This window comes from Propithecus coquereli, unplaced genomic scaffold (assembly GCF_000956105.1).
Source record: "Propithecus coquereli isolate 6110/MARCELLA unplaced genomic scaffold, Pcoq_1.0 Scaffold159, whole genome shotgun sequence".
Classification (NCBI taxonomy): domain Eukaryota; kingdom Metazoa; phylum Chordata; class Mammalia; order Primates; family Indriidae; genus Propithecus; species Propithecus coquereli.
In genome coordinates, this window is record NW_012140413.1 from 2,657,500 (window position 1) to 2,670,295 (window position 12,796).

A 12,796-nucleotide genomic window follows, 5' to 3' on the forward strand; every position below is an offset into this window, starting at 1 on the left:
GCTCTCATGACAGTTTCTTTGGCTGTGCAGAAGCTTTTTAATTTGATCAGGTCCCATTTATTTATTTTTGTTGTTGCTGTGATTGCCTTTGGAATTTCTTCATAAATTCTTTGCCTAGGCCAATGTCTAGAAGAGTATTTCAAAGATTCTGCCATAAGAGTACTGTAATTGATAAACAAATTCAGCAAAGTCTCAGGTTACAAAATCAATGTACAGAAATCAATAGCATTCCTATATGCCAATAACAGTCAAACTTTGAACCAAATCAAAGACTCAATACCCTTCACCATAGCAACAAAGAAAATAAAGTACCTAGGAATATATTTAACTAAGGAGATAAAAGACCTCTACAGGGAGAACTACGAAACACTGAGGAAGGAAATAGCAGAAGATGTAAACAGGTGGAAAACCATACCATACTCGTGGATCGGCAGGATCAACATTGTTAAAATGTCTATACTACCTAAAGTGATCTAAAGATTCAATGCAATCCCTATTAAAATACCAACATCATTTTCCACAGATATAGAAAAAGTAATTTTACGCTTCATATGGAACCAGAGAAGACCCCGTATAGCAAAAGCAATCCTAGGCAAAAAGAACAAAATGGGAGGCCTCAATTTGCTGGACTTTAAACTATACTACAAGGCTATAGTAACTAAAACAGCATGGTATTGGTACAAGAACAGAGACATAGACCAATGGAACAGAACTGAGAACCCAGATATAAAACCATCCTCATATAGCCATCTAATTTTTGACAAAGCAGACAAAAAACATACACTGGAGAAAAGAATCCTTATTCAATAAATTATGCTGGGAAAACTGGATAGCCACATGTCGAAGATTGAAAGAGGATCCGCACCTTTCACCTCTCACAAAAATAAACTCATGGTGGATAACAGACTTAAGCCTAAGGCGTGAAACTATAAGAATTCCAGAAGAAAACGTGGGAAATACTCTTGAAGATAATTTTCAAACTGCCTCCAACTGTCTTTTTTGCAGACATAACTATCTAAAACACTTTTCCCCATACAATTTATTTTATCAATCTATAATCACATATGTACCTTCAATGTCATTTTCACATATTAGCTTCCATTGGATTTTTCTTTCTCAGACTAATGCCACTCATTCTGTGGACGTTTCACTGGGCCAGTAGAGGTCAGTTGATATAGGAAATGTCTTATTTCTATTTTAATGAATTCCCAGAGCAGTAAGGAGCACTTTGAATTTTTTGAAGTTTACAAAATTTTAACTGTGCATGCCTGAAAGTTTGCAATACTAGTGATTTTCATTAAAGCTCTCATCTTTGCAAGACAGGGACTCTTGATTAAGGAATACATACATCCTGAATTGTAGTAATTTATTTATTAAAGCTCTGTCATCACTATTGATAATATATAAAGGATTTAAAGAAGTAAACTTATCACAACCTACTGGTCAGGAGCATTATGAAGTGAAACAACATAAGAAACTGTTACTAAATCATTATGCAAATGAGATTAAATAATTGATGTGAACAAATGAAGGTATTCATAAAGAGTGAAAAAACGGATAAGGCGTTCCAAAATTATTCTAAAACTCAATCTGGCTTTGTTAAAAAAGGCAAGGATTTTTATTTATGCCTTCCTGCACGTTTGTCTGGTTGATTCTTTTCAGTTAAATAATATTGTATTTTAGTTCACCATAATTTTTCTCTTTTCTATTAATGAATTTTTTTATTTTTCTCTTAGGCTTGAATCACCGACAAGATCCTTGATAATGGAAGCTCCTCGTGGGGTCCAGGTGAGCGCTGCTGCAGGAGATTTCAAGGCTACCTGCAGGAAGGAGCTCCATTTGCAGTCTACAGAGGGGGAGGTGAGTCCCAGAGGGTTAGAGACCAGCCCTTTACTGCTGAGGGTACATCTTCTCAAATTATATGCATTTGGTTCCAGGTAAAACTAAAGAACTACTTTGTGAGAAAGCTTAAATTAAAAAAATATTAATACTTCTTGAATAGGAAATCTGGTAAACCTAATGTTACTCTTTAAAATTAAATGTCCCTTTATTATCTACTGAAAGATATTCATTCACAAGTCAATTGTAATTGGGGCACCTAAATCCCTATAGTTTCTCAGAATTATTTATGAATATACCCATCTCCTCCTCCCCATTCCCATCTGCCCGACACCTGATGAATGTTATTCCTATATGTGCACTTAGGTGTTTAATCAGTTAAAACCAATTTGATGGTGAGTACATGTGGTGCTTATTTTTCCATTCTTGGGATACTTCATTTAGTAGAATGGGTTCCAGCTCTATCCAGGATAATACAAGAGATGCAGACATAACTAACTAAAACAGACAAGCATATAAGCATAATTAATATGCAGATAAGCATAATTAATATCAGGATAATATCAAGACTGAAGAAAGTCTTTGTTGTTTTTTGTTCGTTTGTTCTCTTTGAGTATGCAAAAAGCTCTTCCAAAAAGAGTACTTTGGTTGTTTGTTTATTTGTCTGTTTCCATGGAGAGAGTATCTATATTTTTTCTGAAAGAAAGACACAATTTATTTCCTGGATAAGGGTATAGATTATAATATTTTTCTTCCATGTCACTTTTCTCCCTTAAGCATTTCCTTTGAGTCTTGTCTCCACTCCTTAAAACATTGTTTATTTTTTATCACTGCTTGCTCTAAATAACCCTTTGTCTTTGGTGTTTCACTCTTCCACCACCATGTGATAGGTATACGTATATTTCTTTTACCTTACTTGCTATATACATTGTGATTTTTGTGCCTGCAGATTCAGATTTTTGTCAAATCTGGAAATTCGTCAGCATTAGCTCTCACCAATTTCTCTATGGTCTTTTGCAGACACTCTGAAGAAGTGTTCTACCTTTCCATTTTCTTACCCTCCGGATCTCTTAGCCTCTCCTTCCCAGTTTCTACTTCTTTATCTCTCTGTGTCTCACTCTACTGACTTATTCAGGTCTATATTCCCAGGTCCCCCCCACCCCCAGTATCTAATCTCTTATTTAATCCATACATTGAGCTTTTAATTGTAATGATTATGTTTTTAATTTCTAGGAGTCTCATCTGTTAATTTTCAAATCTGCCTGGACATCTTGGCAGTTGCTCTTTTGTCTGTTTTTAATCCTACTTTAATTGTTTTAAGTGCTTGTACATGATTCATATTCTTGTATTTTTTTACTAGAATTCTCAAAGTCCTTAAAGGTCTACATTTGTTGTGTTGTTGCTCCAACCAATTCATTTCTTTAGTATTTTTCTTCTCATATTTATGTATATTTTCTTAATTATGAATTCCCAAAGATCAAATTGAGAACAAAAATAATGAAAGGATAAATTTTCAGAGAGACATGCTCTGGAGCATTTCACACCTATTCAGGTGTAATGATGAGGCATAAATTAATAGAATCAAAATAAGGATATTCCTTTTTTACCTTTATGCCATTATCTCAGTTGTTGATTCAAGAGAAATTTTAATTATATATTTTGCAGGACCATATTAGTGTCTTGGTGGATATTACAACATAAATGATCTAGAAATATGCTTATAATATTTAAAAAATATATCCATATATCCTTTCAGGATTTCTTTCCACAACAATTGCAGACTACAATAATTTGTCTAACACAGCAAGACAGAAATCTTTTTTAAACACCTTGCATTCTTTTTAAAGAGTTGCTTTTATCATGTTAATTGTTTCATTCAAAGTATTCATAACAAATGGTACCATAATAAATATTGGTGGATATTAATCTATGTTCTGCCCCTACTTATGAATCACTTACTTGTGTTCTTTTATTCAATATACCAGCAGAATCCTTTGATTCAATTATAGGTTAGCATGTAATTGTCGTTGAGTATTATGCTGTAAATAACTCATAGCCAGAGGTTTTTATCTGTGTTTTGTCTTCATATTAATAAAATAAAAGTACAGAAAGGCACAGCAGTTTATATTATATTATAATAAAATAGATGTTATTTTCTCATGAAGAAGTGAGAAATGCTATAAAATCTTTTTTGTTACATTGACTATGCCACAGAAAGGCAGATTAATCATTTACTAAACAATACAGAAGGATATAAAGTTCCTACCCTTAGAGAGTTTTTAAAATACTTAATATCAGAGCAGAGATGGTATTGAGGTATCCAAAATAATGTTTGAAATGCAGAAGAATGAAACTGTACATAAAATTCTGCACTGCAGAATTTTCAGTCATATCACACAAGGTAGTGCATGGGATTTGAAACTGAGCTCTGAAGACAAAATGAATCATAATCGCATATAGAATATTGTAACTGGTATAATAGCATATGCAACACAACTAACCCATAACAACATATATGCCACAAGATTATACAGGAAGGAAAACAAATTTATTGTGACAATCAATTAAGATTTTCTATGAAAAGTCATGGGCCTGATTTCAACAGCTAAGAATGGGATAAATGAATTCTTGGTACAGAGAAGACAGGGGACTGTGACTTAAAAGCTCAGAAATATGATTCTGAGAACAGTGAAGAGTTTCAGAAAAATGGATTATATGGTTTACAGGGAAATGTAGAATAGACTTCCCAATTTTAGAAGTTAGAAAGCGAACAGCATCAAGTAACCGCTTTGGCAGAACAGCAAAAGACGTAGCTAAGCCCATCCATGTTGCAAAGACTTGGAGAGGCTCAGGAATATAGTGCTGTAAGGAATAAATATATAAAAGCCCTTTTTACTTCATGGTTTTACTTTTCTATCTCAAGCCAAGAAAATAGCATTTTCTCTTTCTAAGGGCCCCATATGAATGAATTTTTCTGTTAATAAAATCTACCTTCTTTATACAGTTTGGATATCAGAAGCTTATGGAATTAAGTATTGTCATATAGCCAAATGCCATCTAAAGTAGCCCCTAAAAGGATGGAAGAACTGGATAACACCACTATGGCTATGCTGAAGCAGCCTACACACCATCAGGCCCAAGTGCTCCAAGCCTTACTCCATTAATGAGGTTTGATATCTTAGGTTGCCACCTACAAATATTACCTATATTAAACAGCTACTCACTGCAGTTATTCACCCAAGCTATACCAACTGAAAGACAACCAATTCCAAAGCTGTAAAAGCCAGAGGTGTAGTAGGTGTAAGCCACAGCCTGAAATCCTCCAGGGCTAACTAGCAATACATATTTTATGTGCTTACAAATGAAGGCACCATTCATAACAGTCATTGATCAATCCCACATAAGCCTTCTTCTGTACATGTTCTTTAGCTTTAAATATTCCACTCCTTATTATCAATATTTCAAAGTTTGTTGGCCCAAAACATCTCCTAACATTTCTTTTTTTCTTTTATTTTTTTGAGAATTTTTTAAAATTATTTATATCAGAATATTATAGGGGTACAAATATTTTGGCTACGTGAATTGCTTTTGTACAGTTTGAGTCAAAATTATAAGTGCAGCCATCACCCAGATAGTGTGCATTGTACCTGTTAGGTGTGATTTTATACACTTCTCTTCTCCTCCCTCCCACCTGCTTGATTTCCATTGACTTTTATGTCCATATGTGCACACGAGTGCTATCGGTTAGTTCCAATTTAATAGTACATGTGGTGCTTGTTTTTCCATTCTTGTAATACTTCACTTAGGAGAATGGTCTCTAGTTCCATCCAGGTTGTTACAGGAGATATTAATTCATTTTTTATGGCTAGTAGTACTCCATGGTGTACTTATACCACATTTTATTAATCCACTCATGAATCGATGGGCACTTGGGTTGATTCCACATCTTTGAGATTGTGAATTGTGTTGTGATAAACATTCGAGTGCAAGTGTCTTTTTGATAAAATGGCTTTTTTCCTTTGGGAAATACCAGTAGTGGGATTGCTGGATCAAATGGCAGGTCTACTTTTAGTTGATTGAGGAATCTCCATACTATTTTCCATAGAGGTTGTACTAGTTTGCAGTCCCACTGACAGTGTATAAGTGTGTTCCTTTCTCTCAGTATCCACGCCAGCATCTGTTGTTTTGGGACTTTTTGATAAAAGCCATTCTCAGTGGAGTTAGATGATATCTCACTGTGGTTTTGGTTTGCATTTCCCAATGATTAGAGACATTTAGCATTTTTTTATGTGTTTATTGGCCATTAGTCTATCATCTTTTGAAAAGCTCCTGTTCATGTCTTTTGCCCACTTTTTAATGGGATTGTTTGATTTTTCTCTTGTTGATTTGCTTGAGTTCTTTTTAGATTCTGGTCCTTAGCCCTTCATCAGATGTATAGAATGTATATATTTTCTCCCATTCTGTAGGTTATCTATTTGCTCTATTGATTATTTCCTTGGCTGTGCAGAAGCTTTTAAATTCAATCAAGTCCAATTTATTCACTTTTGTTGTTGCTGTGATTGGCTTTGGAGTCATCTTCGTAAATTCTTTGCCTAGGCTGATATCTAGAAGAGTTTTTTCAACATTTTCTTCTAGAATTCTTACAGTTTCATGCCTTAGGTTTAAGGTTATCAATCTTGAATTAATTTTTGTGAGTAGTGAGAGGTAAGGCTCCTGTTTCAGTATTCTACATGTGGCTATCCAATTTTCCCAGCACCATTTGTTGAATTAGGGATTCTTTTCCCCAGTGTATATTGTTGTCTGCTTTGTCAAATGTCAAATGACAACATGAGGATGATTTTATATCTGGATTCTCTGTACTGATCCATTGGTCTATGTCTCTGTTTTTATGCCAGTACTATGCTGTTTTGATTACTATAGCCTTGTACTATAGCTCGAAGTCAGGTAAAGTAACACCTCCTTATTTGTTCCTTTCGCTTAAGGTTGCTTTGGCATCTCCCAGTCAGCCCAAGTTCAAAGCACTTTCTCAGATTCCATGAATAGGGGAGGTGTAGAGAAGGAAATGTCTAGGTGTAAGAAAGCTGACACTCCGGTCTCTTGCGATGCTCTCCAGTGGGGTGTCTCTTATGGACACCTGAATTCATGGGGCTCACTTGCTCACCCCACTATTCCTAATTAGCCACTTTGCCTGGCCTCGTGAAGGGTGGAAACACCTTCAATATACTTTTTGTCCTGCTGATCACCAAAGGCAAGTAGGTGGGGGAAGGGAAGCCCCCCTTGCCCTTTCATTGGGCTCCGAGTGCCTCTGGGTTTGATATGCGCCACTGTCGTCTCCTCTTTATCTTTCTCTTTCTCAGCTTCACAGCTTCTCTTTATGGGTGTCTGGTTGCCTCAGTTGTCTCTCTCTGTGATCTACGCCTGCACTGCAACTCCTCTCTGCTCTCCTCAGGCCAATATTCTACCTTCCGGCCAGGACGTTCTGACAAGTGACGTCTCTAGTCAGCCATCTTGCCACTCTCCCACCTAGCATTTCTTTAACTCACTTCCAAATCTGTAGACCTAAACGTTACAGACCCAGAGCTTGTCCCTATAATACTTTCAGCATTTTCAAACCTTGAAAATGCCTGCTCTCTGAAAGCATGCTATCTCCTAAAAAGAAGTAAGAAAAAGGAGCTGAGCTGTACAAGTCCACTTGCCCTTAAATTCAGTCGATAAAAGGGGTCATCTCTCCTGCCCTGTGGAGAAGTAAGACAGCCCAGTGTGTAACAATTAGTGTTTCACTTACTAATGCCCCTCAGCATGGAAACACAGAGCAAGAGGAAATAAGGCCCAACATCCATCCCCCAAAAATGCACAGCCATGTTCTTTTGCTTACTTTTGTGCGCTTCTTACTTTCATATCAGAAAAAAAAAGACTTGTTAAAAAAATTAGAACAGAATCATTTATTTCTCTTTGCTTTCCTGTCACTTAACACAGAAGCAACTATGGAGTAATATGTTTCAACATTCGACGCATACAAACATAAGCTTTAATCATGCTATTTAACCATGAATACTGTTGCTAAATACAGCCATCCATTTATTTTATAATTTATTTATTTATTTGAAAATTATTTGTATTATATTAAAGGTGTACATGCAGGGTCAAACACTGTGAAGTTATAAAAAAAATTAGGAATGATTCTGCCTTTAAGGAGAACATAGTTCAGTAGGGAAAGTAAGATATAAACGTGGCTATAAGATAACATATCAAGTGATCAGCAGCATAAGATATTAAAAATAATAAATTGCTAAGGGAGAGCAAAATAAGAAGAGTTCTTCCATCTGAAAGCATCAGGGAAAGATCCATGGAGGAGAAAGTAGATGACTTGGGCTTTGATGGTGAGTGTATTTGAACCCTACAGTGGAGAGAGATGTCCAAGGTGAAGGAAGAGCATCATGTCATTCAGCACACACTGCAGAATTCTATGCATTGTTCTATAGATGCGAACCAAAGACAGGCCCTATCTTCATGGGTCTTACTTGCAAGTAGAAGAAATAATCAATGAACAATCACAAACTTAATATAATGTTATGAAGGGACCACTCCTTTAGAGAAGTGTACCTGGTAAAGATGAATGGACTAGTGTTATTTTAATAGGGTGCTTAGGAAAGTTCTTTCTGAGAAGGTACCTTTGAATAGAGATTGGGGAAAACTTGCTTGCATCTAAATTAATCTAAAATATATATGTTCATGGTATATGAATTCCTTTTATGGCTTATTTGCACATGCAGTAGATTCCTATAGTTCAAAAATTAAAAATGGGCCGGTCGTGGTGGCTCACGCCTGTAATCCTAGCACTCTGGGAGGCCGAGGCGGGCGGATTGTTTGAGCTCAGGAGTTCAACACCAGCCTGGGCAAGAGTGAGACCCCGTCTCTACTAAAAAAAAATAGAAAGAAATTATCTGGACAACTAAAAATATATAGAAAGAATGAGCCGGGCATGGTAGCGCATGCCTGTAGTCCCAGCTACTCGGGAGGCTGAGGCAGGAGGATCACTTGAGCCCAGGAATTTGAGGTTGCTGTGAGCTAGGCTAACGCCACGGCACTCACTCTAGCCAGGGCAACAGAGTGAGACTCTATCTCAAAAAAAAAAAAAAAATTAAAAATGTATAAAAAAGGTAAACAATGGAAATCTCCCTCCCACCCCATTCCCCAACCATCCGTTTCATATCTGACCCTACGTGTAAGTATCTGAAGATACTTAGGGTTTGAGGAAATACAGAGTAAAAAAGCTCTGAGGCTAGAGTGCTTTTGGTATTTTCACTTTTTGAGAAAATGCAAGAACTTGAGCAAAGAGAAGAATTACAGGAAATGATGTCAAAGAGGTAGGCTAGATCCTGTAGGGCCTGTGAGCCATGGAAAGACAGCAGGATTCATTTGAAGTGTGATGGAAGACAGTAGAGAGTTCTCAGCACTAGAGTGACTTAATTTGATTTGCATTTCCCAAAAGTTCACTCCAGAAGTAGGTAAAATTGATAAGAGGACAAAAATGGCAGCTGAGAGGACATTTAGGGGACTACTGCAGGACTCCTAGTGCAAACCAAATAGGACTTGGACTAGGACAAAGATGGAGAAAATGGAATAGATTCTATTTATCCTGTCAATGTAGTGATGTACTTTAGGCAGTAATTAGCTACATAACAATGAAATAAAAAAATAGCTGAAGAGAGCTGTTTCTTTGCTCATTAAATTTCATGATCCAATTTTTCCTTTTCTGGAACTTTCCCCATGCCTGTCAAAACCATATGATTGTTGTCCCTGAAAGTGATGAGTCTATGATTCAGAATAAATGATTTCCCGAGTCAGAAGGTTTAACGAAATAGGTGTTGAATATAGCTAATATGTTTCATGGAGACTTCAAATCGCATTATGTACAATAGTTATGTTGTTCATTGTGCTCGTTATGTACTTGGTATATCCTTTGGACTGCAAGTCAGTGCACTTTTATGAGTATTTTTAAAAATAGCCCAGAGAGGGTTTTTTTGTTTGTTTTTTTAATTAATTGCCCACTTCTTCAGTAATATCATATCCACTGACATCCTTATTTCTTTGTATATTCTTTAGACTATGCGTAGTTAAGAAGTTAAATTGAGAGACCCTGTGAAAATCATTAATTTTCTGTGGTGTTTGAATAACTGGATTGGCCCCTTAAGCAGATTGTGCAATATTGCTTTTCAGATCAAGGGCATTCTGTCAGAGTGTACCATCTCTCAAAGGAGAAGATAGCTGCAGAGCTTTTGGGCTATACTGTAGGAATGTAATTTGTTTGTTCAACAAAGCATGGCCACTAAACCAATAGAATTATTTGTTGTGTCATCTTCCTTATTAGACCATGTTGAGGAGGGTTGTAGATTACTCAACGCTCTGAGAAACGTAGATTACTAATATGAATTAAAATGCAATTTCTTTCTCCCTAGATATTTTTAAATGCAGATACAATCCGGCTGGGAAATCTACCAACCGGCTCATTTTCATCTTCTTTACCCAGCTCCTCAACTTCTCGACAGACTGTGTACGAACTCTGTGTCTGCCCCAATGGCAAACTTTACCTTTCTCCAGCAGGAGTAGGTTCCACGTGTCAGTCCAGTAGCAACATCTGCTTGTGGAGCTGAAGTGACTGATTTCTCCTCACACCAGAATAGCCTTTTGTTCCTGTCCGTCTGCTTCACAGTTCTGCTCGGTTTCCCTTGTGATCAGTCCAGAGCTTCTCCAAATGGTCCACAGAGCAACTTCTTCCAGTGTGAGCTGGGATTCGCCACCACCTTCTCTTGTGATTTATAGTACTGCTCAACACAGAGAGTGTGAGTGACACAGCAGTGGAAAAACCATCGTCAGCAGGAAAACTGGATCAGAACTTTTGCTCAAAAGGGAGAATAACATAGGTGCCTTTGCTACATGCAGTGAAGCACACAGTTTTAGATTTTTGCAGGACCTGGATATGAACTGCACATATATACATTACATAAATGAAATTCCCAGTATCCAATGGCAAGATGAAATGGTTAACCCTGTAAGAAAACTAATTCTACAGTCTGAAAGCACAATTTTCCATTCATCTTTTTGGATGTAAACTTTTATCCCCAAATTTTAAAATTTTGAAGCATTATGTAATGCTTGCTTTAATAAAAATTAAATTCAATACATGATTTTTAACAAAACAAAACAAAACAAGACAGAATCCTTCCCTGAGTTTTCTTAGTTTCTTTAAATTCAATGTGTTGTTACTCTTTGTCTACTAAGTCTAGAATTTTGTACATTAGGTAATTTTGAAAGCACTCAGCAATATAATCTTTCCAGAATTAATAAAATACCATTATACTGTCATTTGCCAGATCTGGATGGCCTTATATAGTATTTACTTGGCTATTGCATGTGATGTATTTGCTTTTAACAAAACATCTAATTTATTGCAATATGAGATAGGATTAAGAGGGATGTGAGATCCATAGACCATTTCTTTAAAAATTCACATGCTATCCTTCACGCCTAGGTTTTAATAGTAAAATTTTTGTTTGCTCCACTCACTTTATACGTGACTCTGACTGCGAAAATTCAATCATCTTCTAAATAAATAAATACTAATATGATGCATACTGCTGAGAACGGATTGACTTTCCATTGGGATATCATCTTCAGAATTATTCTCCATTTATTTTTTATTGAAGGTTAAGATTTAAGGGGGTTTGAAATTAAAAATCCTTGACTAAACAGTAAGAAAAGAGCAATGTTAATAAACATATTGAAAATGTGTTCATTCCATTAGATTTATATTTTAAGGAGTTTGGTCACATTTCTATTCAGCTGTTAACACTTAGTTACTTTTATTAGACTGTTAAGCTGCCCTGACATCAGAAATCACAGATCTTTCCATTCTCCACTGCTCATTTTTGTAAATTAGCTCTTAATAAACAATTCCAGAATACTGTAGATTCATTTATCACAACACTCCTTAACTCAAATTCTTGAAACTTACAGAATCCAAGAATGTAAAACTGTATTAAATATTTCCTATTATGGGAAGATGACATGATTCCTATAAGGTAAGTCCTCAATTTTCACATGTCAATCAATCTTTTTCTCCCCCATGCACACTTTTACCAGATGTGTTGAAGCTTCATTTTGAGGGTTAATGGGTGTAGCGCCTTTGGAGTTCAGGTCTATACAGCTTAGAGTGAAGAGGGCGATTAGTACTTGCTGAAGAAATTTGGTTAGTGAAAGTAGGAATATTGGGTAATGCAAGAAGAAAAGTGAACCATTTTTGGCCAGAATTATCTTGTCTGAATAACAAGATATTGAATCATTGAAAAAGTTTCATCTCACTATACTCAGCAGAAGGGTTTGAAAGCTAGTTCATTTCATTATTTTTAAAATAAAACTTGACTTGTGTTTGGGGGTTATAATATAAATCTATAAATCAATATTGGAGTAAGAATTAAGATATACAAATGCTTAAACAATAATATCATAAATGAGTTTAATTTATATTAAAACAACATTCAAATTTAATATGAGAAATTCTCACATTAATCTTTGCAAAATACTCAAAGTAAAATACAAGAAATTTCAAGAAATTATGGGTGCTAATCACTATATTATGGACTTTTAAAGAAAACATTATGTATTAATTTGAGACCTATTCAAGTTGAAATCATTCCTAAATTAAAATAATTAGAAAGTTTTTAGTCAAATGGGAACAATATTTTTGATTAGTAATTGGCCCCGTTTCTAATCTCATCTGTCTTCTACTAATCAACTGAGCTGATTTAGGCAGGCTGGAATCTCTCCAGACTTCAGTTTACTCAACTTTACAGCAAAAGTATCCGATCAAATGGTCTCTTGTGGTCCCTTCCAATTCTAATATATTCTAATTGCAAGAACAAATATTATAGAAGGCAGAAGAGATCACTGAAAATTT

At 35.7% G+C, this 12,796-nt stretch overlaps 1 protein-coding gene across 2 annotated transcripts in view; it reads left to right on the forward strand.

The window, feature by feature from the left end:
- Nucleotides 1–11,070, forward strand: part of SGCZ (sarcoglycan, zeta) — a 1,069,593-nt gene extending 1,058,523 nt beyond the window's left edge. Inside the window, exons 7-8 of one of the 2 annotated variants that reach the window (XM_012640949.1) lie at nucleotides 1,737–1,860; nucleotides 10,299–11,070. In XM_012640949.1, the coding sequence (XP_012496403.1) occupies nucleotides 1,737–1,860; nucleotides 10,299–10,493 (319 nt within the window). In that variant the 3' untranslated portion in view covers nucleotides 10,494–11,070. The remainder of the gene's footprint in view (nucleotides 1–1,736; nucleotides 1,861–10,298) is intronic. The other variant, XM_012640950.1, reaches the window with a different exon arrangement.
- Nucleotides 11,071–12,796: the final 1,726 nt, after the last annotated feature.